The sequence below is a fragment of the Nyctereutes procyonoides genome, unplaced genomic scaffold (genome assembly GCF_905146905.1).
Source record: "Nyctereutes procyonoides isolate TBG_1078 unplaced genomic scaffold, NYPRO_anot_genome, whole genome shotgun sequence".
In the NCBI taxonomy this organism is placed as follows: Eukaryota; Metazoa; Chordata; class Mammalia; order Carnivora; family Canidae; genus Nyctereutes; species Nyctereutes procyonoides.
The window spans coordinates 45,505,283-45,533,268 of NW_026575044.1; the positions used below are offsets into that span (position 1 = coordinate 45,505,283).

General features: G+C 39.2%; 1 protein-coding gene across 2 annotated transcripts in view; it reads right to left on the bottom strand.

The window, feature by feature from the left end:
- The window catches only part of L3MBTL4 (L3MBTL histone methyl-lysine binding protein 4), a 442,980-nt gene that overhangs the window by 158,554 nt on the left and 256,440 nt on the right, over positions 1–27,986 (bottom strand). For both annotated transcript variants that reach the window (XM_055324067.1, XM_055324068.1), the window contains one exon: positions 9,183–9,285. In XM_055324067.1, the coding sequence (XP_055180042.1) occupies positions 9,183–9,285 (103 nt within the window). The remainder of the gene's footprint in view (positions 1–9,182; positions 9,286–27,986) is intronic.

The window sequence follows — 27,986 nt, forward strand, 5'->3', positions numbered from 1 at the left end:
AGCATTTAGTGTTTCAAGTTTTACAAAGGAAAGCCAGACGAACATTCTTTTCAAGTTTTACAAAGGAAAGCCAGACTAACGTTCTATTACTTTGACAGTTGCATAAGCATAGTTTAGGAATGCATTGGAAAATGTCAGACTAACCATTAGAAAAACTGAAGACCTTCCTTTTATTTATTAATTTAAAAAAATTTTAAGACCTTCCTTTTAAACTAGAACTTACTAACCAACAACAAAATGCTCTAGGAAAAGGAAGGGAAAAATGAAGGAAGGTGCCTTCCCTTGCCCCACAACCATCATTTAAGAAAAAAAAAGGCAAAAACTATGGCATAAAAGAATATGCATAATTTATATAACAATTATAACAATAACTGCAAATAGGTCAAATTCTGTTATCAAGAGAGGGACTCTCATATGGGATTTTACTTTTAAGACAGTTATATGCTTTTCACAAAAAGCACACCCAAATAAAATGACGTGAAAGGCTAAAAATAATAGAATAGACAAAGATTCTCTGAAAATTAAAAAAAAATCCTGCTTGGCACTATTAATATGACATAATGCAGAGAACAGGGAAAAAATAAGGATGAAGAGTCATTTCTAATTAATACAGAATCCATAATACCCACAATGATCATAAAACTTTTGTACCAAATAATATCTAATTAATATACCTGAGAAATTTTTAACAAAAGGAGAAGTTGTATATGCTGTCTTGATTTTACTCATGGAAAACACACATATATGACAAAGTCTGAAAAATGAAATAGATTTAAGGCATATAAGTTTGTGGTTGGAATATGAGTGGTTTTTATTTATTCTTGAATACTTCTGTACATTACCCAAAGTTTTACTATTGACCATGGATTAGTTCTTCAATAAAATGGTATCAATTCAAAGTAACATGGTAAAATTTCTAATTTTTAAGAGAATGGACTTTGTCTATATTTTACTTTGATTTTTTAAATTTTATTTTATTTTGGTTTTTAAGGTGATTTAAACTAACCAGATGTCATCATTTTAGCATACTATTAATTTCCATAAACTGGTCTCACACAGAAATAAAGTAAAAGTCACATCTACTTTCATCATAAGGATACAATTTCTACAACCTTGGCAATCCATGTATTTTGAAATTTTGTACTTAATAAAATCCTTAGAGTATGCCAAAGGATATAGTCTCTTTGGAAATCAGTGCCTCAACTGCTATAAAATTAAGCATTCAATTTATGCAACCTTCTTTAAAGAAAGGGGAAAAAAAACAGAATTCTTACACAATTATTTCCCAATGAGTAAAATCAGACATGTATATTAACCTTCAAGAATTCTAAGTAATGGAGAGAAGTGATTTAAAGACCTGAGGCTGATCTTTCATTACTTTATCAATTCTTTTACTAAATTGAGTAATTAATCATGTTATTTTGAGAATTAAAAGTGTTACCCAAAGTCAGATCCTCTTTTTCTTTTTACTTATTAAAGTAAAAATACATCTTCAAGTTTATTTTTAAATTTCTACCCAGTTCAATTTCACTATGTGGTTACATAAAGTCAAAGAAAATGACAGCCCAAGCGACAATGGAATTAGATAAACGTGAACACATGTCATAAAGGTACTCTCTTGGGATCCCTGGGTGGCGCAGCGGTTTGGCGCCTGCCTTTGGCCCAGGGCACGATCCTGGAGACCCGGGATCGAGTCCCACATCGGGCTCCCTGCATGGAGCCTGCTTCTCCCTCTGCCTGTGTCTCTGCCTCTCTCTCTCTCTCTCTCTCTCTCTCTGTGTGTGACTATCATAAATTAAAAAAAAAAAAGGTACTCTCTTGGCATGATAAAGTTTTAACTGAAGGTGACAATAAATTAAAGTACTGTGCATATAAAATTAAAATCATGCCTTTGAGAACCCTTTTGAACACAGCATTCCAATCAGCCACTACAAATTCATAAATTTACTGAGCCAAAAAAAGACATTCTACACAATCTTTTATTTTCTATGGATATGAAGGAGAAAGTGCTATTATGATAAGGTAAAACTACAACAGAGAGAAATAAAATTATATAATATTAGCTTAACTATTATTTGGAGGGGGTAAATCAAGTTTTAAAACTAAGAAAATATGGCAGATTAGAAAATTAAATTTATCCTTTCTCCTTCATAATAAATCCCTCCTTTCATTTCTTTTTTTTTTTAAAGATTTTTATTTATTTATTCACGAGAGACAGACAGAGAGAGAAAGAGAGAGAGGGAGAGGCAGAGACACAGGCAGACGGTTCCATGCAGGGAGCATGACATGGGACTCGATCCTGGGACTCCAGGATCATGCCCTGGGCCGAAGGCGGCGCTAAACCGCTGAGCCACCAGGGCTGCCCTCTTCTCTCATTTCTTAAAAAAAAAAAATCAAATAAATGAATGAGAGGGTATAAATGCATAAACACAAAACAAAAGAGAAAAAAATGACAGCAGATAAGTTGATATATTTTTTAAGCTGGAAAATGGATAAGGCGACAGCCAAGAGTCTGCAGAGAGAGGATGGCATAAAAGCACCCAGGAAATGTTTGGGAGCATTATGTCTGCTGGAAGGAACTTACTCAGAAGAGGAAGTTCACTGCTGGTGGCAGGCTCCTCGGCCATGGCTGGGTCCCTGCCTGACCAGTTCATGAAACTCACCAAGCAGGCAGGCCCCAAACATGCATGCAGAGGTGCGTACCAGATTTCTGATGCCTCGTTCTCAAGAGTGAACATGGACACGGGACTGCTGAGATTACAGAAATGTCCTTCATATAACAGAAAGAAGCCAACCAACCTTACCAAAGCCAAGTCAAAACACAAGTATCTGGGTGGAGGAAAAAAAAAAAAAAAAGGTGCAGGGAGCAGGAAAACAACAGCCTCAAATACTGTCAGAGAGTTAAAAAAAGACACACGATCCATCAAATAAGAACAGGATGCAATAAAAGTAAAAACAAAAAAAGAATCAGAGAATAAGGATGTGTTTTGAGAAACCGAAAAGATAAATCAGAGTACAATTAAAAACTTCAATCAAAGGAGTGTAAGTCAAGGTTGAGGAAGTAGTCCATAGAAAGGAACAAAAGACAGGGAAATTCAAGCTGGAGGAGGACATGGAAGGGCTGGTGCGGGCATGCAAGCAGAGCACACAGAAAGGAGGTATCACTCAAGAAATACCACAGGAACATTTCCCAGAAACAAAAGGCCTGAGTTTGCAGACTGAATCTATGAATGCAAACTCATTTCAGAACACCACTGATAAAGAGAAGGTCCTGAAATCCAGGGCCTGAAATTCTTGCAGAGGATGGGGTGGAGGAAGAGGAAGACCAAGCTTTTCCTGAAGTGAAATTTGAAAGGCAGCTGACTTCTGGTACAAAGAGGGATAATGGAGTGATATCTTCAATATTCTGAAGCTGGAATTCTATCCATAAGTCAATGATTATGGTTAAAGAGAAAGAAAAATATATATATATTTTTTTAAATTTTTATTTATTTATGATAGTCACACAGTAAGAGAGAGAGAGGCAGAGACACAGGCAGAGGGAGAAGCAGGCTCCATGCACCGGGAGCCCGACGTGGGATTCGATCCCGGGTCTCCAGGATCGCGCCCTGGGCCAAAGGCAGGCGCCAAACCGCTGCGCCACCCAGGGATCCCAGAAAATATATTTTTGATATTAAAAACAAACAACCCAACTACTACCTCCCACAAATCCTACCCCAAAAACTAGCTAGGAGAAAATAAACCAGGGAAAGACTTGAAACCCAGGAAATAAAACATGTGACAGAAAGGAGGGCAAGGGAATCCCAGGAAGGAGGCTCCCTACGGAGAAACCGGTTCACAGTGGAGGGAAGGCAAGGACAGGGAGCTGGGGAAGGTCACCAGGAGTGGGGAAATGATGACTAGGCAGGCCACTAAGGGGCCCAATTGTGGCTGAGAGAGACTTAGGAGGAGAGTTGGAGCCTGGATGGCAGGGCTGGGAGGGATCAGAGGCTGGATGCGGGAGTTTGTGCGCAGAGGCTGTACTGCCACCCACCTGGGGAGTGTTTGCTCAAAATGCACCCAACGGACAGGAGAACAGCACAGCAAATTCTTGAAGAGGAAAATCTACATCTAAGAATGCCAGGAGATCAAGAGCCAGAGAAGTTCAATAGGCCCCAATCGCATACCACATATACATACATCACACACATACGCCTACACCACATATACACACACACACACACACACCCACAAAATCCCCCCAACACATACTACGCTACACACACACACACACCCTATCTGCACTCACACACACACACACACACACACACACCACATGTGTACACACCACATTCACACACACCCCACACATACATACATTCTATGAAACACACATACCGCACTGGCAAAATAGTTCATAAATCATGAACAGAGCTGAGTTGTGCCGTAAATTTCCATGAACAGCACTCAAAATGTATAGTGACGTCCTCACTTGTGAGCAGTAGATGTCCTTTTTTTTCATTTGTGTGGGGTTTTTTTGTTTGTTTTAATTTGTATTCTTTATGGTGCAACGCCAGCAATGTGTGTCCTGTATGCCACACAGGAACACTGGGGCAAGAGGTCTTTGCCTTGTGACAATACCTGGCTCTCTGTGTAAAGAATGTAGTTATTAGCTCCTAAATAAATTACCTTTGTATGTTTTAAGATTTATATTTATTTGAGACAGAGAGCAAGAGACAGTGAGAGCAAGAGAGCAAGCAAGCGAGCATAAGTGGGGTGAAGGGTAGAGGGAGAGGGAGAAGCAGGCTCCTCTCTGAGCAGGGAGCCTGATGCAGTGCAAGGCTGTATCCCAGGACCCCAGGATCATGACCTGAGCCAAAGGCAGACGTTTAACCAACTCAGCCATCCAGGTGCCCCATCTTTGTATGTTTTATGACGCAGAAGTGGATCAAGTCTTTCTGAGTCTATGTTCTACTCGTTTATTATTTTTAAAGATTTTATTTATTCACAAGAGACATGGAGTGAGAGAGAGAGGCCAAGATACAGGCAGAGGGAGAAGCAGGCTCCATTCAGGGAGCCTGACGTGGGATTTGATCCTGGGTGTCCAGGATCACAACCTGGGCGGAAAGTGGCGCTAAACCGCTGAGCCACCCGGGCTGCCCCATGTTCTACTCATTTAGAAAGAACAAATTCTTGTCTAATCCCAGACCCTGGCTTAAAGTAAGTTTACAATTTAGAGTCCCAATATTGTCATCTTTAAATATTTCTATATTTCTGTGTTAACAAACACACCTACTCCATTTTATTCACTATGTAAATTCATTCAAATAACATGCAAATTGTGTGATAATTGTGTGCCAAAAGTCCTATTTTCATACAGATAAGAACTGATGCAATTTTTCTCAAATAATGGCTTATACAGATTTCACATGAACTCTAAGCAGCTTTGAATATTACTGTTAACTCCTTGACTATTTCAATGAAAACTAAAGTAAACCTGTCTGAAATCCATCTAAAAAGGACACCAAGAGTCCACCTGATTGCTTAAAGTGATGTATTATTTTCAACTGTCATCAGCTGTATCCTGATGCCACAGCACTCCTTGTCAGCTCTACAAGACACCGACAACTTATTTAAAGAGAATTGTTTACTTCCTTTCAAAACACCAAACCTTCAATATCAAAATCAGAAATTCTGACATCAAATGGTAAAAACAAGACTCCCTCCTCGCAAGCACTTTGTTGCCTAGGAGGATTTTGTAGAAGAACTGCTAAAATCACTGTCCTCCTTAACGTGCGGCACTCTACTTCCAAGTGTTCCCTAAGGCTTGGGAAGCAGAGGTCAACTGAGCTGTTTTATGCAGACCTCAGTGAAGCTGGAGGGGTTTCTGGTTTTATTATTTTCTTCCTTTTTTTAGATGTAAAAATACTTGTCTAAAACTCTTCTAGAGACTGTAAAAAGCATTTTGTAGAAGGATGACTACTTGGTAAAGGTACCTATTTATGATAAGAGAAAAAAATAATTTTAGAATATGCAAGTCTAACCTAACATGCTTCAGGAAACTCAAGCTAGGGATGATTATAACAATGATTATAACAATACATCCAGGGCTCTGGGAGAATGCGGCATTTTAAAATTTTCATCTCCTGCTTACCATCTCACTGACAAACAAGAAGGAAAATGTACAAAGACAACTTTGGGTATGTTAGAGCAAATTCCCAGCAGGTGTAGTTAGGGTATATGTGTGTGTGTGTGTGTGTGTGTGTGTGTGTGTGTGTGTAATATTCTCAACAGATATCACCAAAGACACATACTGAAGAACGATATTTTTCATCCTAGAACTATGAAAAATTAAGACAATAACTGAAATGCATGAACACAAAGACCAGAGAATATGAATGATTTATCAAACCAGTTCTTGCCCAATTAGTTCCAAGAGAATTTAAGCAAATTCTTATTAAGTTATACTCATAGTTACATTAGTACATGGATTAACTTAGCAAATGATATTCAGAATGTGATTACCTGAAGAGAATTGAAAACAAGAGCTGGTGGTTTAAAAAGAAATCAATGTATGAACTAAAAATGGATAGTCAGTCAATGAGTAACTAACATCCGGAGGCTAACCTTGATAAAGACAAGACCTGTGATTGGAAATGGTTAAAGCAAGAGAGGAATATCTGTGGGTACTGGAGCTAACCTGATATTGTCCATGACCTCCACCCTCCATGACTGCTTTACAATCAACTGTAATCTGGCCATAAGCTTGTCATCATTCTTTGAATACAAAACAGTATTAAATATAATAAAAGCTCTTTCCATAGGTAAGTCAGAATTTGTCTGACAGTTTTAATGCCTTTTAAGTTCTAAATGCAAGTTCAAAACCTATCCAGTTGTCTCATTTTTATCTTTTCCATTCTAGAGAGAAGCTCATCACAGGTAGTCATTGCTTATTATTTTTCTTTTCTGAGATAATGGAATCATTAAGCTTTTGAAGACTTTTACTTACAGAAGCCCTGCTCTAGCATAACAATGTCTAGTGCAGGAGAATAGCCAAGACCCAATCACGAAGATGATGTCCCGAGCACCCCCATGAATCATGAGGTCTGGAGAATGAATGCCTTGTGCTTTCTAGCTCCCTAAAAATGTCTATCACATATGATACATTTTTTCTTAAGCTTCACAGAATGCCTTTCCTTAAACTCTACTTCCATATTCTTCTAGTTTCTTCACAAGTTCTGAGGCCAACCTTTAAAGGATACTTGGTGGATGGAGAAAATCATGTCAGATACTCTCAATTTAATTCACAATTAGATCCTACAAATAAGACAACGATTGGGTCTCTCTGTGCCATCCTGAATGAGAAAAGCTTCTGGGAAGCTGCTGGGACAAAGTGGAGCACCTACACTGTGACTCTGTTCACAATGTTTTCAGAATCCAGGCAGGGAGAGGCAAGTGAGCCACACGGAAACAGTGTGGGAGGCAAGTCAGCTGTGATGAAATGGAAGAAGATACCTTGACTGAGCTACCTGGCAATCTTACAGAGGTGTCTAGGGTGATACTTGTTATCTCAGCCCCAGTGTCTGAGGAGGGTAAACTCAACAAAACACTAAGCGACAGACCAGCCACAATGTTATGGTCTTGCTAACTTTCAGGATAATGACCCGAGTTTTGAAAGAAGCACTAACTTTTCATCTGGAAATACTTGCTACTCAAAAATCTAGAGAAGGAAGAACATGGTAAACACTCTCAGGGCTATTTTATAGAATTTTCTGTGCCATCCAGTATGGTAGCCACTGGGTACACCTGACTAAGTGTCACTGAGCAACTGAGGCCTTAATTTTGTTTAATTTTAATTAATTTTAATGTAAACAGACACATATTACTAGTGACTAATCATATTGGGGTTCACAGCTCTAAATTTAAAAAAAACATCATGTAAAGAACACACAAGAAAAGCCTGAGGAAGATTCTTCATAGCCATATATACCCCTGGGGATGTCTGAAAAGTGGTTCTATCTGCTCCAACAGGGTCCTCACCTAATACAGAGCTCCCTCCCAAATGGTGTGATTACCCCCTTAGCCTCCTTCTTTATGTCCTTTACTCTCTTTTCCTCCTTTCCCCCACACAACACCACAACATCTCCAGCGAGTTCAGCCCCACTCTCCTGGTCCGTGACTCCTACACATTTCCCCAAGTACCCAAGATGTTGGCACATCTTAATTCCCTTTAATGGATTCTATATCTATATCTATCTATATCTATATCTTTTTCTCTTAAGTTTTAATGTTATATTTACACATATAGCATATTAATTTATGCTATTTGGGAGTGTTTACCATTATTTCTTATAGTAATTTGCTTTGATTAATTTAGAAATGTTTTCAGCACTGGTCTCCAGGATTGCAACCACCTGATAAAGCAAGGACTTCCATTTGGATCTCTTTTATTCAAACAAATACTTTCTTCCTTCACATATCACATAACTTATTCTTTTCTCTTTATATTTATTGTTTTATGTATTTAAACAATTTTTTAGTTTACATATTCTATAACTAGATCACCAATATGAATAATTCATCTATACATTATTTTACCAATTGATGGGAACAGAAAAAGCAGTAGGGACTTAACAGACTTATTTATACATACTTTTTCTTACAAGCACTATCTTCTCTATACTATTACAAAATATTGAAAACATGGGTATATGCTGCAGTATAACTTCACACTTACTACTTTCTATTCTATCACAGAATTATCTCATCTCCAAATGAATAAGACACAGAGAGAAAGAAATAAGGACAAGGGAAAAAAGAGGTGGGGAAAGGCAAGAGGTACTAGAATTTCTCTAGAAGAAAGCAGGACTCAACATTCACGTGGAGAAAATTCAGGCCTGGGGTAGGACACAGAGTGGTGAGCATGTCCAATGGAATGGGCACTGGTTAAGAAAAGCATCAGACAGCAGAGGCTCTGAGGATTGATGTGGGTCTGGGCGAGGTCTCAGGGGTCCAAGAAGGCCCCAGGAAGGGCAGAGGTGGGCAGGCATCAGGAAATGTCAAGGAGGGGCTTTAGGAACACTGAGAAGGGGGTATGATGCAAAGGCAGGCTCCAAGAGTCATTTATGATGCTGTCTATAGCTGCTACTCTGCAGACTTTTCCAATTCATCCCTGAAATAATTTAAACAAGAAAAATTTTTACCTGTGGTGTCCTGAATACCGTGGACCACGGATATGGCCTATTCCTCGGCACCCTGGAGTAGGACAAACAGCTTGACCTGGAAGGATTTTCACATCATTTGCTCCTTCAGGAAGTAAAAGAACATACCTTGAAAACACCCTCAGTAAAGAAGAACTAGAAATACTAAAATATGTAAATGATACTCATTGAGACTTTGCAAATTAAAAACCAACCATCACTGAAACACTTAGTGGATACTTGTGATGTTTTATAACACGACTTACTAGAAAATATCAGTGCTGTCATAGATAACGCTAACGCAACTAATATCTGAGGCAGAGCAAAACATATAGGCATTGAAATTTTTTAAAAATATAAGAACATCCACTCATTCCTTTCAGAGAATAATACTGGCAAAGGCAATATAACCATGAGTGAAGAATGTGAAAGGGTGAGGTGTGGCTTGTGGTTCTCCTTGAAATTCCCACTCAACCACAGCAAGCTCCCCCTAATGCTGGACAGAAATTCAGCTAGTAAATGAGGCCTGCCAAAGATGGGAACATAGCCCTACCCATGCTTACTCAAGCAGCTGTCAAAGCTATCTGAAAAAAAGAATGGCCCAATCCATACTACAATACACTATACTCAAACTACGTAAAATACACTTATCCTCTATTAATAGTACTATTAATGCTGTATATATTTAATACTAATGCTAATGCTATACTACATATAACCATTCCAAGCCAGAGATGAATTCTGTCAAGCCCAAGAGGGAATCTATCTCTAAAGATTATCAGGAGTTAAACCCTCTTTCTCTGTTCTGTGATTCTCCTCAGTCTGCTCTCCCTCCAGAGTAAACTCTCTGGGTCTTGTCATCATCCGAAATGACACTGCTTCCAAAAGCACTAAGCATACAGGCCCTCTGACTACAAAATCGCATCCTTCCAGATTGCTCACTCAGGTAGCCCAGCAGCTGATAACGTTTCAACATTGTGGGAGTTCCCAGGCCATGAGTTCCCTTCTTTCCCATCCTCAGTCCCCTTTCATCATAGCTGCCTTCCCTTGTCTTCAAGTCTGCCAACCAGCAGTTACCCTCCATTGCAAATATCTGAAGCTCCCTTGCCTTGCTGAACTTCTACGATGGGTGGCTGTGAAAAGAAAATAAAGAGCCAGCTGTGGGTCAGTGGCACTACCCTGCTGGTCTGTGTTTCACAAGACTAAGTTCTCCAGGAAACTACACAAATGGTGTAGATTCATTGTTACCAAAACTACTGTCTTCAGGGTCACCTGAGTTCCGCCCCCCCACTCCCCAGCCTCTGCCCTCTGGCTCTCACAGCTTCTACTGCTTGCACTTCACTGGGAAAACAGGAGCTTGTCCTGGGGGTACAGCATCCTCTCCTTCCTTTCCATCACAATGTGGGGAGTGCTCTCTTCCCTCCAGAGCAGGTCTCTCACCCTTTCTATTTGGGTCTTATCTACCGAGTCTTTAGGCTCTCATATATTCTAACCACTCTTGGATTACTGAATCTTTCATACCAGTATTTAAACAAACTCCAGTTTCCCCATTATAAAAAGAAATAAACAAAGACAAAATGAAACAGAAAACAAAAGCTTAGAACTCTCCTTGAGATCCACATTCCCCTTTAGCAGCCATTTATTCTTTTCCCCTTCCCAGGCAAACTTCTCAAAGAAGTTATTGCTGTTTCCTCACATCTCACTTTGCCAATCATGTCAATCTTCTAAGGTCACTAATGACTTCTATGCACTAAGCCCAACTTGTACTGCTAGGTATGCATCACACTCGCTGTCTTGGTGCCACTAATCACCATCCCTTCTTGAGTTGTTATTGTCCACAAGCTTTGGTGATGTCACTCCCTGACAGTTTCCTTGCTATAAATGGGCATTCTCTTGTAATATCCTTTGCCAGATTTCCCTCCTCTAGTTAATCTGAAAATGCCAGAGAACCTCAAGATATGTTCCTGGGCCGTCCATTTCTACAGCTTCATTTACCACCAGTATGCTATAGATGCTCACGGGCTATATACAAGCTCACAGGCTACATACGACAAATTCTATGAGACATTACAACAAATATTTATACCTCAAATACATTTTCATCAAGTTTACTGAGCAACAAGAAAGTCTGTCTTAGATACTTATGTTCTCATAATTTTGCAAGACACCTTGAGGGATAAACAGAGAAATGAGCTGCGCCATCCAAAGGTAGTTTTTGGAAGCAGCCTTTAAAAAGAAACAACTTTTAAACAAATCCAAGGAATCTAGGTTAAAAAAAAAAAAACTGTAAACAAATCTCTAATTAAGAAGTATGTTTGTGTTGGTCGGCAAATAAAAAGATCTATAAGAAAAAGCACACAAACATAAATATAAATAGACTTTTCTCCAAGCTGTACCTCATAATACACTACCAAGGCCACCTCACAAAGGCCTGAAATATTAAATCTATAAACAAACCAACAAGTAAATGCTCTCCATCGGTCAACCCTGGTGTCATTCTGTGTGAACAACATTCCAGGAAATTGTCAGTGAAGGCACCTTAATATATATATTTTTAGGACTATTTCAATGCACTTGATTAAATTAAGGATTAAAGTGATTTTTAAAATATTTATCAATGCATATTTATTTCCAGAGCCCTGACAGGGGTCATATTTCTCTCCTTGTCAGATACATGAGGAGGGGTATGATCTCACTATTGTGAGAATTATTATATTAAGAACCACAGCAAGGGTCATAACAAAGAAGTAGAGAAGAACATACAATAAAAAAAGCATGGAATCTAACAATTTTCCTGGTACATTTTGTATGATGAAGTTTAATGGGCTGACCCAGTGGTGAATTAGTCTGTTGGCGAAAAGAAACCTGTAAATTCTACACTCCATATTATTGCCTCTAGGATAAGGGAAACTATGATAAAATTAGTTTTTTCCCCCAGAAAACAACTGCATTTTCACCAAGAATATCTGCCCTTTAACTTGGATGTTTAGAGAATGAGGTCTCAAGAAAAAACATGTTCTCAATTTGAAATCCTTCTTTTTAGAGAGACCATCCTGAACATTTTACCTTTTCTGCCTTATTTTTGCCCCTTTAATTGAAATTAATTTCCTAGTTGATCTGCTAATCTCCTGTCTCTCTTTCCTAGAGTGAGGACACTGACCTTATCTAATGTGTCTACCATTGGAGCCCCAGAACCCACTACAGCAGCAACTGGCATATAATAAATACTGAATTAGTATGTTCTGTAAACAAATCAAGAATCATAAAAACAACAATTAACACTTAAAAGCATTATTTGGTATATTCTGACCACAATGCTGTGAACTAATCCCCATTTCATTTTTTTAAGTTTTTTAAAAAAGATTTTATTTATTCATGAGAGATACACACAGAAAGAGGCAGAGACATAGGCAGAGAGAGAAGCAGGCTTCCTGCAGGAGCCTGATGTGGGACTCTATCTCAGGATCCCGGGATCATGACCTGAGCAAAAGGCAGGTGCTCAACCACTGAGCCACCCAGGCATCCCCCTCATCTTATTTTTATTTCAGAGCTGAGCGTGTCTAAAATCAATCTCTGTTTTTCTATTTCTTAATACTATGAGCTACCATTAAGCAGCATGAATAGCTCCTAATTTATTTCAAGTCTTCTATGAAAATTTTACTTAGGTAGAAGTAAATCTAATGGCAAGAGTTCTTCCTGCAAAGACAAAATGAAATGGAAAATATCCTTGTAGACTGGAAATTATCTGAGTAAGGAACAAAGCTTCACACTCAAATGATACAATAAGTAAAATGTCCTCGTGGGTCCCCATTCACATGGAATTACCTGGTTGCCATAAGTAGCCAGGGAAGACATTGCAGTTGTCCACCCAACATCCATTCCCCCCCTTGTTGCTGACTGAACCCTGATTTGGTTCAGGGCAGCAATGGGCCCAGTTGGCTTTGCCAGCCTCTCACATCCAGATGTGGTCATCTGACACCATATGGGACAGTTAGACCTAAGGCAAATGCAAAATAAGGATGTCTACAAATGCTTTTCTTTCCTAGTAGAAGGGTAAAGGTGATGCTGGTGCTGCTTTGCCCATGTCCTCTTACTTCGACCTTCGTGAAACGCAGGGTGTAAGGGCTTATGAGGTGACAAGCACAAAGACAAAAGCAAAAGTGTTCAATAAGGCAGAGAATGAAGGAAGATAAGCCCGGACTCAGGACATGCCACGGCAGACCTACCACATCAGTGTTTATCATACAGGAAAAATACTACCCCCTCTTTGATTAAGCCATTATAGAAGATTTGTGTGTTATTTGCAGCTGAAAAGTCCATCCAAGAAAATAGCAATTTTATTTTGTTTTTCCTTTTGTGAAATCAAGTAATTATTCTAAAACAAAAACTATTTGCCATGTAAAGAAGATGTAAGATATCAAAGGAAAAATCAATATAGTAAAGAGCTTATATCCATCTCTAGAAAATGAGAAAGGGAACTGGCCTTAATTTCAAAATAGCCCAAACTGGAAACCACCAAAGTGATAGGAGTGAAAAGGCTTATTATTGCCCTACTTGATGTGGGTGAGAGGCTGAGTTCGAGAGCACTGCCCTACTGTGTAGGAAGCAGCTCACTTTCCAAACTTATTTTATTGGGTCTAGAGGTGACTGAAAGCAGAATGACAGTACTGACACTGGTTGAAGCAAATGAAAATGCTCTGTTCTGTGACGTACGTATGTGAGCTCCATATTGATGTGGGCCCATGTCGCAGCATGAGGATAAAGCAGCAGTCTTCCTAGCCCCATTTCAACACTAATCTCCTGCTGCTGAAAATGTTTTCAGTTCAACCTGATTCATGTAACAAGTGTTTAAAAGAGAAATGACTCCAGCATCAGGTGGTAATATCCACCAGAGGATATACAGAAAAGTGGAACAGATTTAAATGTCATTGATAACAGACAAGTGAAGATATTTTAACTCTTATTTTCTTAATATTATGTTTTAAATAATATTTCTTTTGAATAGCCACTGAGAGTTTACTCATTTAAAGAGATACTGAGTACCTGCTGTGTGCCAGACAGGATTTCAGGTACCATGGATATGGCAGCAGATCAAACAGAAAGCCCTGTCCCCCCAGAGCTTATGTTCTGGCACCAAAGACATAATAAACACTCGAATGAAAATCACAGTGGAATGTCAGATAGTAATGGTGCTAGGAAGACATATGAAGTCATGGAGCAGAAGGGGGAATGCTCTTTTTTTTTTAATAATAAATTTATTTTTTATTGGTGTTCAATTTACCAACATACAGAATAACATCCAGTGCTCATCCCATCAAGTGCCCCCCTCAGTGCCCGTCACCCATTCACTCCCACCCCCTGCCCTCCTCCCCTTCCACCACCCCTAGTTCGTTTCCCAGAGTTAGGAGTCTTCATGTTCTGTCTCCCTTTCTGATATTTCCCACTCATTTTTTCTCCTTTCCCCTTTATTCCCTTTCACTATTTTTTATATTCCCCAAATGAATGAGACCATATAACCTTTGTCCTTCTCCGATTGACTTATTTCACTAAGCATAATACCCTCCAGTTCCATCCACGTTGAAGCAAATGGTGGGTATTTGTCATTTCTAATGGCTGAGTAATATTCCATTGTATACATAAACCACATCTTCTTTATCCATCATCTTTCGATGGACACCGAGGCTCCTTCCACAGTTTGGCTACTGTGGACATTGCTGCTATAAACATCGGGGTTCAGGTGTCCCGGCGTTTCATGGGAATGCTCTTAAGGCCGATAGTCAGGGAAGAAATCCTGACGTGAGCAGGATCCTACGGGGAGTGAAAGCACACTTCCTATGACAACAACAGGAAGGCCAGTGTGGTTAGAACTAAGGAGACAAAGGAAAGGGGGAAGAGATGAGGTCCCATGGGCCCAAGCAATATTCTGAGTTAGGTGGAGGCACTAGAGAATAGAGAGGGCTGACAAATGAGTACGAGCACACTCACTGAGCCTTGTGGCTGGGACTAGAGGTGTCCTGCAGCCATGGCTTCTACACCTGGTGCTCAAAGCCCTGGACTAGGTGAGATCCCACCGTGAGTTAGTGTCAGGCCTGAGGACTGAGCTCTGGGGAACATGATTTGTAGAAACTAAAAGAGTGTCAGAAAGGGGCCGAGAAGGTACAGCCAGGCAGAGGCAGGCGTCCTCGACGGAGAAGGACATGCAGACAGTGAGCCAGGAAGCAAGACAGTGGCTATGAGCACAGTGCTGAGGAAGGTTGAGGGTGTGCAGCCCTGAGCTCCTGGGACTGGAATGAGACCATTTTTGGTGACCAGATGCCAACAAGCCTGACCCAAGGTAAGGGAGAGTGGAAGAAGAAAAAAGAGGCAGACCTGGCTGCTAAGATGGCCGAGTTCTCCACCCACAGCACTAGTTTTTTCAGAAAAACGAACCCCAAGATCATCAGCTGAGATTAAGAATGGAGCAAAGGAAGCAACAGAATTAGATCCGGAACAAAAGAGAAATAAATAAAGGAAACTGTTCAAATATGCACACATTCTCATTTCAAACAATTAAGATTTCACTACCTTTATTTTGGATAATGGAAAACTTTCAGGTTAGTATCCTGGTTTGTTTTGTTGCTTTTTTTCTACCACCCCGCCTCAGGAAATTTACATTATAGTTGTTAAGAAGCTTTAATGAAATAATTACCTTTGAATGCTAGAGAATGCAAATAATAAGCATACATTTCAAACTGAAATTATAGATTAATCATACTTATTCTTTATCTCCTAATGAAATTAGGGATAATAAATACCCGTTGTGCTGTAATAATGAGTTTCTCAAACAGAAGAAAATAATGTAACTAAACACCACGGTTGCTTGTCCCAGGCTTCAGGCTGTTAGATTTCATGATATATAAGTAAAATAGAATAACAATTTTGTGAAAGGAAAATAGAACAAAAGAATAAGAAAAAGTTCCTACAAATGTGACTGTTTTGTCTAACCTGATGATTTAGAAAAACCTTTAAAATATAGCAACAGCAATATCTGTACAGGAAGGCAAACTAATCAACCACCTGATGCAGGACAATGTCTAGAAATGTACCAGAGTCCTGGGGACCAGTGGCTACAATAATGATACTTATTCCACTAGGGAAATAGCCACTGCCACCACCCCACCACCACCCACCACATGGTGAGAAAAGAGTACAGCAGCAATGGACAGCCTTCTGAAAACCCTTTCCAAGATCTGACAGAGATTCCCAATGAGTAGTGTTGGTAAAAAGTGAATCGTATTCTATTGGGCTCTGGTCAGTATTTAAAAGGAGACAGCAGGGATCCCAGGTGGCGCAGCGGTTTGGCGCCCGCCTTTGGCCCGGGGCGTGATCCTGGAGACCCGGGATCGAATCCCACATTGAGCTCCCAGCATGGAGCCTGCTTCTCCCTCTGCCTGTGTCTCTGCCTCTCTCTCTGTGTGTGACTATCATGAATAAATAAATAAAATCTTTAAAAAAATAAATAAAATAAATAAAAGGAGACAGCAGACCAGTGGGCAAAGATTTTCTTAGCAAATATAAAATGCATTTATCATATATGGAGCTTTAAATAAGAGACAGAATAATATGGTGGGTAATTGGCTAATAACAAGAGGATTGATCCCAGAAAATTTGGATCTCATGCTTAACTACGGGCACAGGATCAGGGCACCAATTTGTGTCCAATTGTTTACACAAAACTAGGCTCTTCTCATATTATGGAATATAGCATAGGCCTTCATAAAATGCCAGTGTTTTCTAACCTAGTTTTTAACCTTTCAAAAAATCAGGAAAACGATACTCTTGATTTATGGAAGGGAAAAACTAGGAGAGGTCCGCATAGATAACACAGCAGCACAAAATTTTATAAGTAGAAAAAAACTGAATGCATTATTGGCACACACAAAAATCCTGGTTTATATGTAACTGAACTAAATTGAATTAAATTTGCCTCTGATAAGCTTACTGGGGAGCCAAGAAGGAGGGTAGAGGGCAACATGGTGCCTAACAGTACAAAACTACTTTGCTAGACTGTATTGTTTCATTGTTTTTAGTACTTTTAAGAAAGAAGTAATAGATGTATTTGTCTTCTAAATCTTAACTTTTAGACAAATTCTCCCACAGCCATTATAAAAACTAAAACTACTTTGTTTTGTCCTGAATCTCTAGTTTGTCTTTTATATGAAATCAGCTTTTAAAAAAATGACTAATTTCGTACTTGATTTATGTAAATGAATTACTCTTATCTAATCAAAGTGAAAATGCTGCCAACTTCCCCTTCTCTCCTCACTCTCTATACTTCTATTTCTACTTCTCTCCCCTCCCCTACCTGGCTGTTTCTGTCTCCTCTCCTACCTCCTCCCTCCCCCTACTTTGCCTCATGGAACATGACACTAAATAGAATCCAAGAGGGTGGTAACTCTGCCTTCCTTACTCACAGGACTTTCCTTATTCATGTGACTGGAGATACAGAACTGGCCTAAAACTGAGTATCATGGTTTGTTTTTGAGCTTCTCCAATCCTTTAACTGTTTCTTTCCCTTTTGTCAAAAGAAGAAATTATTTAGATTAAGCACTCTGTAACACAAGATTCCAAAGTAGAGTGATGATAACATCTTTCAAATAACCTGCAAATTACGTCTAAAGCAGAAGCAGAACTACGGTGTTTATAAGCCCTCCTCAAATCAGCCTCTTGGCTCCTCTTAATAAAAAATGTTGAGAGTTTTTTGTGAAGTTTGTTTACATGTGTATAATATTAACAGTTACATCTCTCCCTGTGGCTTCTATCCTAAACTTAACTCTACAATTAATGACTTTCCTATATTGAGTCACTTGTGAATTGCCATGTTTCTAATGTGAAGGAAACCCTCCACCCCGATGTCTATAATATATACCTGGATGAAATGGAAGGAGCAGCTCGCCTTCCCTCCAAGGCTTGTGTACTAGTTTACTCACTGGTGGCTTTGAATTAGTTTGGATCGTAGGCTTGAGGGAGAAGGTGAGTGCTTACTGCCTACCGGTGTTAGTGCCACCCAAAGGGAGCTCTGTGCAAGAGGTACAACAGATTATACCCCTATGTGCTGCTTGATCAAAACAGCAAATAACAGTGTCCACTGTTATCACAGATACAAAGATGCTCCGTTCAGAGCAGCAGAGAAAGCTCCCATCATGCAGTCTGCCCATGAAATGATAACTTGATTATGGCTGTAGGTATCCAGGGCATCTGCCCTTTGAGTCCAGTCTAAAGCAGCAGGACAATAACACACCAGGCTCTGTAAGGCCAGAGACCATGGACACAGCAGGATCAGGAGCTGGAAAGGACTCAGAGATGTTTGGACACATAAAGTTTCAGGTACTAAAAATTCTGAACTCCAGGGATAAGTTTGTAACTCTTATTTAAGTGTTCCATATCAGGTTGGGAATCACTGACCTAGACCGTTCTTATTTTTGCAAATAAGGAAATAATGGTTTGGGAGGTCAAATTATTTGTGTCAGATCATAAATCATATTATGGAACTTAGGACAAGATTTCTAACTTCTTAATGTGCAGATCCGTGCTCCTATCACTCTGCTATGCTGCCCAATATACAACTGCTGTACTCAAAACTTTTATAGGTTTATATACACAGACTTTCTTAATCAACTCCTCCTAGCTTTAAGAGATAGCAAGGGTAATCATGCACATGTTAGTCAAATATCTGAAATGAACAGAATGAAGTCTGGGTGATCCCACTGTGCTGTTCAGCAACAGACATGGCAGGAGCATGCCCAGCGAGTCAGAGACCACCACTTCTCCTGGTCCTCACATGCTCCTCACAATGGGGGCAGTTTCCTGAGCTGGCAATGGGTGAGGTATTTAAAATGCCATATGGTCTTCATACAGCATGACCCTGAACTCAGGCCAATCATGTTGCCTTCAGCTCAGTTCACACCACTTGTCTAGTTCAGAGATGGAGGATTAATTGACTGTGCTGGGCTGAGTGAGACATACTTTTCAGTAATTGTGACGAAATACGTTTTTTGCCTTTACTTATGGACTGTAGAAGCTAACTCTAGAATCAGATGGGAGACTCCACTGTGTTGTTGAGTTTTCCCTGACTGCCTGGCACTATATGAAATTTGTGTGCGGGTATTACATAAAAAGATTCAGCTCCCAATGACTTTCATTTCAAAATAGGTCCACTGATAAGAAGAGAATGATGACTTCAAAGAAAATGATGGAGGATGTTGTCAATGTAAAAAACACAGACTATACATTAAAGAATATAAATTCCCACAGCCTCTTCTTTCACTCTGCTTTGCAATACCTTAGGATGTAAAGGCTTTTAATGTTCAGAAAAATAGGCAAAGCAGCAATAAAAGTGTAGGATCATTCAAGGGGAATAACGTCTTGATGGAGATCAGTAACACAGAAGCCCAGTGGTACGCTATCAGCAGCCGTCCTCACGCTTATTGGCCTTCAACTATTTGGTGATTAAAGAAACAATATTACATGTAGAAAGTTTCTGTGAAGGAATAATGCTAGTGAAAGTAAGAGCATTCTTAAGAAGCTCTGGCTAGCAGTCACGGTAAACATAATAGGGAGAGGCTCCTGGCTGATCGGAGGAACTCTGACTCTGTCTGCAGCGCCTAGGATGAGGAGCTCCTAAGTATGTCAATCCTTCCAAGACCAGGTTGTGCAAAGAGAGATCCATGGTGACCACTGCTGGATGTGCCAGTGCAGAGCTGTGAGCCCAATACTTGTGGAGGGTATTCGGACATCTCTTTTTCTTTTTTTAAAACATAGGTGAATCCTTTTTTTTTTTTTAAGATTTTATTCATTTATTCATGACACACACACACATACACACACACAGAGACAGAGAGAGAGGGGCAGAGACACAGGCAGGGGGAGAAGCAGGCCCCATGCAGGGAGCCTGACATGGGACTTCATCCCAGGTCTCCAGGATCATGCCCTGGGCTGAAGGCGGTGCTAAACCTCTGAGCCACCCAGGCGGCCCTATTCTGACATCTCCTAAAATATTCCTATGCGTTGAAGTAAAATTGATTGCTTTGTTAAGTAAAAATTTTCTAATTTTTACTTTCTCGTTTGAAATGAATTTCAAACATATATGAAAAGTAAAATATAAGCCAAAGGCTCTCACATTATTCACTGAATTTTAGGTTTGTGTACCTTTTTAACTTCATGATTCTCGGTTGCTTAGCATGCAGAGTGAAATGAAAAAAACAAACCACAATTTTTATACAGCTTCTTTCATAATGCAAATATATAATACTTATTTTATATTAAACATATTTGATTTTATTTTCATTCCAATGGGTCATTTAAGGATAGATCTACTTATAAAGTAAAATGGACAGGCATTTGCCAATCTTTTTAAGACCATGAAAGAAACAGAAGACATCTCCAAGATGCTACTACCACTAAGTTTATCTGTAAACCAACACCCAGAGTTGCCATCACATGCTCCCCATCTCCACTCTGACCCCCAAGTTTGAAAGATGACCTAGCATCTTGAGAGGTGAAATTCTAGTCTTTTTATACTGAATCTGGTGCCTGGGGCAGTGCAGTGACCCGGCAATGCCTCCTGTGTGACCTGCCTCATCTCTGCCCGCAGCCAGGTGCGTGTTCACAGGCCATCTCTCCTTCCCAGCTTGCCACCCACCCCGACCACCAGTGCAAAACCATGTCCCATAGGACTTTCCAACTTTGGCACAGTGCTCGGTACAGTTGAGATGCAATAAAACAAAACAAAACTTTATTCAGTGACAACTCTGACGTTACCCTCTAAGATGGTAAACCTGTTCTCAAGCAATATTCTCAGGCAGTTGGCTGATAACTCAAGGTTTCTATTATCCAGACATGTAGGGCAACATAGAGGCATCTTACCCCTTTCCCTTTCCTTGGAAGACATTACAGTCTTCTGGATAGGATTAAAACTCTTTCTGAGAAATCCTGAAAGGTCTGCTCTCCAACACAGGGCCTCCAGGGGACATCTGAGTGCTGACATCCACCTGTATGGCCAGATAGGAACCATACACTGGCACAGGGTGAGATCTGTTTTGCTTTATTGTTAAACCACTGAGCTATTCCATGACTTTTGAGAAGTTAGTGTATATCTGTAGTAAGTGTCAATAACTTTAAACAGAGTGGTGCTTCGACAAGACACAATCTACCAGTGTCTGTAATGGGACCACTCAGATCACCCTGTCCCATTTCATTTCAATACCTGTGAACAGTCATCTGGCTATGATGAGAGAATAATCTGCAGAATTGTTCTGGGCTACCAGTAGGCACCCAAATATCAAGTTTTAGAGCGAAGTAAATTAATTCTGCCCTCACACTTCCAGAAGGTAGAGCACACAGGATAAGCACTTCGAGAAGGAACATTTAAAACAGATAATATCATTAAGACTGTAAGTACATTTTGAAATGTATTATTTTTCCTTGATAAGTCTATCATGTAAATCTGTAATTAGGGACTTCTAAAATAGCTAACTTTTTTAAAACACAATATGCTGTAATTGTCTATTAAGTCAATGAGTACTTAGGGACTCTTAAAACTGCTGATTACTTGCTTGCTGGATTTTGGAAGAACAAGTACTAAAGACTCCTTACAAAATTCTCTTTAAAATAGACTGAAATTGAAAATACGCTGTTACCTGGCTAAGTTAATCTTCCTTTTTCTCTCAGAATGACATCTATCTATCATCACATTTACCATTACAGATCTGGATTATAATGGCATTATGCCTTATTTTCTAATCTAAGTACATTTCCATTTCCAACAGAATAAAACTTTTCAGTTCCACGGGTCCCAAATGCTCAGCAAAGGGGGCTTTATTAATCATTCAGTTCTTATTGCAGATTTCAGTATTTTATCTCACTAATAGGATAAACAACATACTAGGCCATTTGGTATATTTATAAGTCATTCTGTTATATTTATACATCTGCTGTGTAATGAACCAAATAGGAAAATGAGCTATAACCTTTATCAAGTTATGTTCTATAATGCTTGTTTATACTTAACAGTTAAATAAATTAACAATGTTTACAAGGTCTTTAAATTACAATAAAGGCTAAAGCTATTATTATTATAGTTTGTAATACTATTCTATTAATATACAATTTAACTTCATAATAATGCTATGTTTAATTTGCTTTGTAATCAAGCATCATAATTACTTCCAAATATAAATCAAACAGAAACTAAAGAAAGAACAACAAAACTATTTAGACATGGAAGCAAGCTAGGAGATCTTCTTTTTCTGCCTGTCAACTTTCTGTTCGTGAAAGTTCACTTTATTAGTAGTGGGGTTTTTTTGGCTTATGACTTTGCTCCAGGCCTGACTAAACTAATTCCACAGCTACTACTCATGAATTTATTCCATGAAGGTTGCAGGTGAGAGCCCAAGGTGTCCTCCAGAGATCCATGTTTTGGCATAAGTAATTAACCAACTCTTAAAGAAATAAACAGATAAGTATTTATTGGAATCCAGACACTGGAGAAATGCTGACAGACACAACACTCTTCATCTCCCCATTCATGAAGCTTATAGTACTGAAAGTATTTTGAAACTGAAATGAAAAAAAAAAACCACATTTTGAAAAGCAAGGAAACAGACCATTAAAATAACTACATACTACCAATGAGACTGAAGAAAGAGAAATTAAGGAGTCAATCCCATTTACAATTGCACCCAAAAGCATAAGATACCTAGGAATAAACCTAACCAAAGAGGTAAAGGATCTATACCCTAAAAACTATAGAACACTTCTAAAGAAATTGAGGAAGACACAAAGAGATGGAAAAATATTCCATGCTCATGGATTGGCAGAATTAATATTGTGAAAATGTCAATGTTACCCAGGGCAAATTACACGTTTAATGCAATCCCTATCAAAATACCATGGACTTTCTTCAGAGAGTTAGAACAAATTATTTTAAGATTTGTGTGGAATCAGAAAAGACCCCAAATAGCCAGGGGAATTTTAAAAAAGAAAACCATAGCTGGGGGCATCACAATGCCAGATTTCAGGTTGTACTACAAAGCTGTGGTCATCAAGACAGTGTGGTACTGGCACAAAAACAGACACATAGATCAATGGAACAGAATAGAGAACCCAGAAGTGGACCCTCAACTTTATGGTCAACTAATATTCGATAAAGGAGGAAAGACTACCCATTGGAAGAAAGACAGTCTCTTCAATAAATGGTGCTGGGAAAATTGGACATCCACATGCAGAAGAATGAAACTAGACCACTCTCTTGCACCATACACAAAGATAAACTCAAAATGGATGAAAGATCTAAATGTGAGACAAGATTCCATCAAAATCCTAGAGGAGAACACAGGCAACACCCTTTTTGAACTTGGCCACAGTAACTTTTTGCAAGATACATCCACGAAGGCAAAAGAAACAAAAGCAAAAATGAACTTTTGGGACTTCATCAAGATAAGAAGCTTTTGCACAGCAAAAGATACAGTCAACAAAACTCAAAGACAACCTACAGAATGGGAGAAGATATTTGCAAATGATGTATCAGATAAAGGGCTAGTTTCCAAGATCTATAAAGAACTTATTAAACTCAACACCAAAGAAACAGACAATCCAATCATGAAATGGGCAAAAGACATGAACAGAAATCTCACAGAGGAAGACACAGACATGGCCAACATGCACATGAGAAAATGCTCTGCATCACTTGCCATCAGGGAAATACAAATCAAAACCACAGTAAGACACCACCTCACACCAGTGAGAATGGGGAAAATTAACAAGGCAGGAAACCACAAATGTTGGAGAGGATGGGGAGGAAAGGGAACCCTCTTACACTGTTGGTGGGAATGTGAACTGGTGCAGCCACTCTGGAAAACTGTGTGGAGGTTCCTCAAAGAGTTAAAAATAGACCTGCCCTACGACCCAGCAATTGCACTGTTGGGGATTTACCCCAAAGATGCAGATGCAATGAAACGCCGGGACACCTGCACCCCGATGTTTCTAGCAGCCATGTCCACAATAGCCAAACTGTGGAAGGAGCCTCGGTGTCCATCGAAAGATGAGTGGATAAAGAAGATGTGGTTTATGTATACAATGGAATATTACTCAGCCATTAGAAACGACAAATACCCACCATTTGCTTCGACGTGGATGGAACTGGAGGGTATTATACTGAGTGAAATGAGTCAATCGGAGAAGGACAAACATTATATGGTCTCATTTATTTGAGGAATATAAATAGTAGTGAAAGGGAATAGAAGGGAAGGGAGAAGAAGTGGGTAGGAAATATCAGAAAGGGAGACAGAACATAAAGACTCCTAACTCTGGGAAACAAACTAGGGGTGGTAGAAGGGGAGGAGGGCGGGGGGTGGGGGTGAATGGGTGATGGGCACTGAGGGGAGCACTTGACAGGGTGAGCACTGGGTGTTATTCTGTATGTTGGCAAATTGAACACCAATGAAAAATAAATTTATTATAAAAAATAACTACATATTATGATAATGCACTACAGAGAAGAGGAAGTAATGAAATGGAAAATAGTGGTAGTTGTTCTTTAGATAATGTGGTGAGGAAAAGACTTTCTCTGAAGGGATCATTTGAGATGAATTTGAAAGGGTATGAAAGTGTCATCTATCAGAAGAGCAGTTAGACCATTGTAGACCAAAAGAATAGTATATGCAAAGGCCCTGGGGTGGAAAGAGCTTGTGTTCAAGAAGTTGAAAGAAAGGAGTGAGTGACATGGATGAGAGATGAAAGGAGGACTGGAAGTCAGAGTGTGTGTACTCACAGAAGCAAGAAGCAGTAAGTACAGACTAAGAAGAGAGGGAGAAAGAGGGGTAAAGAAAGTACCAGTGTTACATCAGAGATAAAGGAATGGAAAACTGAGAATAATAGAGAAGGCTCAGGTGAGATCCAGTTCATAACCATTTGGTTTGACAACCATAAAGCTAGTGAACAACTCAATAGGAATACTTTTAATTCACTGGTGGTATATTTACGATTGTGATACTGTGATTTATTATAAGAAACATATACTTATTCTTCCTCTCTGTCTTGGTGGGCCCAGAGCTCTTAAAACCCTTGGAATTGCTTATGATAAGAGCAAGAAGGGTGCCTTTTGTTATGCTAATGAGTTTTGGAAAGCACCTAAGGCTAGAGTGTGGTTACCAGTGTGGAGCCAACCAGTGATTAGGGGGTTGGAATTTTAGGGTCCTACTCCTAGACCCACTTCTGAAGAGGGGAGAGCAGTCGAGGATTGAGTTCAATCACCAATGGCTGGTGATTTAATCAGTCATGCCCATGTAATGAAGCCTCCATAAAAGCCCAAAAGAATGAGGTTCAGAGAGCCATCAGGCTGGTAAACACATGGAGATATGGGAAGGGCATCTAGCAAGGAGAGAACATGGAAGCTCTGTGCCCTTTGCCCTTTGCATCTCTTCCATCTGGCTTACTGAGTTACGTCCTTTTACACTAAACACACAATCTAGTAAATAAAATGTTCTTCTGAGTTCTGTGAGAGGATCTAGTAAATTAACTGAGCCAAGGAGTGGGTCACTGGAACCTCTGACCAATATATAGAAGCACAGGTAACAACCTGGGCTTATGATTGGCATCTGAAGTTGGGGGGTGCAGTCTTGTAGAACTGAGTCCTTAGCCTATGGAACCTTATGCTATCTCTAAGTAAACGCTTAGAAGAGTTGAATTGTGGGACACCCAGCCAGAGTTGGAAAATTGTTTGGCATGGGGAAAAAACCCAGACGTCAGAATTAGATACAGAATTGCAATGTATTCAGATCTATATTTTAAAGCACTGTGAAGTTTTTTAGTTTAGTTTAATGGGGCTTATAGGGTCTGCTGATCTTAAACCTAAATCAATAATTCTAAATGTTTTGAACTGTCCTCAATGTTAATCAATATTTGCTCAGAGATCAGCAACCCCCTTATGGATAGTATAATTATAACAAGTACCTAGAAAAAAAAAACCCACACCAGTTGTATAAGTTTTAGGAAATAAAGTCAACTCTCAATTTTCTGGATCAATGAAGAGAACTGCTGACATGGGAAGCAAAAGTTCCTGCACCTTTCACCCCAGCCCTGCTATTTATTGAAGGGCTACTGTGTGCCAGACAACTGAAAGCAGCTACCAAAGTATTTAATGACATGAGTCTGCAAGTCCAAGAGGTAAAGTACCCTGCCCAAAGACACAGAGTCAGAGCAGAATGAAAATTTAAATCAAAGTTCTTCTAACTCTGAAGTCCATCATCTTGCTTCTCAAATTTGGTGAGTTTCCAAAGCAAGAACTATTGAACACCCCATTGCCAATGGAGTAGGTAGTCTGTAGGTGGGTGATTCACAATATGATAAAAGAAATGAGGTCTGTAAAGAAATTTTGCATCAAATGGGACTGAGATCACAGTTTCCAAATGATACAACTAAAAAGATTACCAAAGAGCAATTGTGTAGATGACTGAGGTAGACATGGTTTTTGGTTCTGATTATATATACATAATATATATATATACATATCTTTTTAAGGATATTCAGGCAATGCAAAGCCCAATAGAAAGATCTTGACAACTTAGTGCTATATCTCAGGTATTTCATTTTGATTCTAAGTGTAGAAAAAGTCCACCATGAAGGACTATACATCAGATAAAACACAATTTATGCCCTCATGGCATGAGAAAAGGAGAGTTTAATCTGACAGTGGAATACAGGGTAAACTGCAGGTGAGCTTCTGTGCCTGGGAGTGGCAACTAGGAGGAAATTCTCCCCTTCCCATATAAACTGTCGCTCCTGCCATCTGAAAGGCAACACTCAGGTTTTCATTCTTAAGTGGTTTTCCAAAGTTCAGTGAGTTCAAAGTTTCAAAAACTTCTATTTGGCCTTAGAGACTGAATGTTATGAATTATTGAATATTATGGTCATGGCAAAAATATACTGTACAAACATTTTTGCAGAAGCTTGAGCTATATAACAAGTATTATATCTTGGTTCAATTTCTGCAATGAATATAAATATACTGATTGAGTGGTATTAGAAAAACAGAAACAGGGGTGCCTGGGTGGCTCAGTCAGTTAAGCATCTGATTTTTTGTTTTGGCTCAGGTCATGATCTTAGGGTTGTAAGATCAAGACCCGAGTCAGGGTCCGTGTTCAGCAGGGAGTCTGCTTGGGATTCTCTCTCTTCCTCTCCCTCTGCCCCTCCCCTACACCCTCTCTGACAAAAAAAAAAAAGGAAAAAAAAACAGAAACAAAGTGACTCACTTAGAAAAATATAAAATTTTAATATATTCCAATCCAATAAAATTTGTAGGAGAGCCAATAAATTCTAATGTTACTTATACTTGTGTCATTTCTATCTCTAAAGAGGCAACCAATCTCCCTGCACTGGCTCATGTCCTCTCTATTCTCTTCTGAGCCTAGGTCAACACCATTCTAAAAGGCCCAGCTGGACTAGCTCTATGTCATTCTATTCTGTCTTTAAAACCACATTTAGAAAAAAAACAAAAATAAAATAAAACCACATTTAGAAACATAGCAATGTACCTTTAATTTTTACTTATTCATAGGCAGCTATATGATTTTATTCTGTTTCATACATTTGTAAACTACAGCTTCCTCAAACATATATTGGAAGCTCATGGAAGAAAAATTTATATTATATGCATTTTTCCTTCCTTTGTTTCCAAAGCATTTATTACAATACTGAGCTACAAATATGTTGGAAAAGAGTCAAAGGAAAAATCTTCATAATGAAAAACAGATGAGAATAATAGATTTAAAA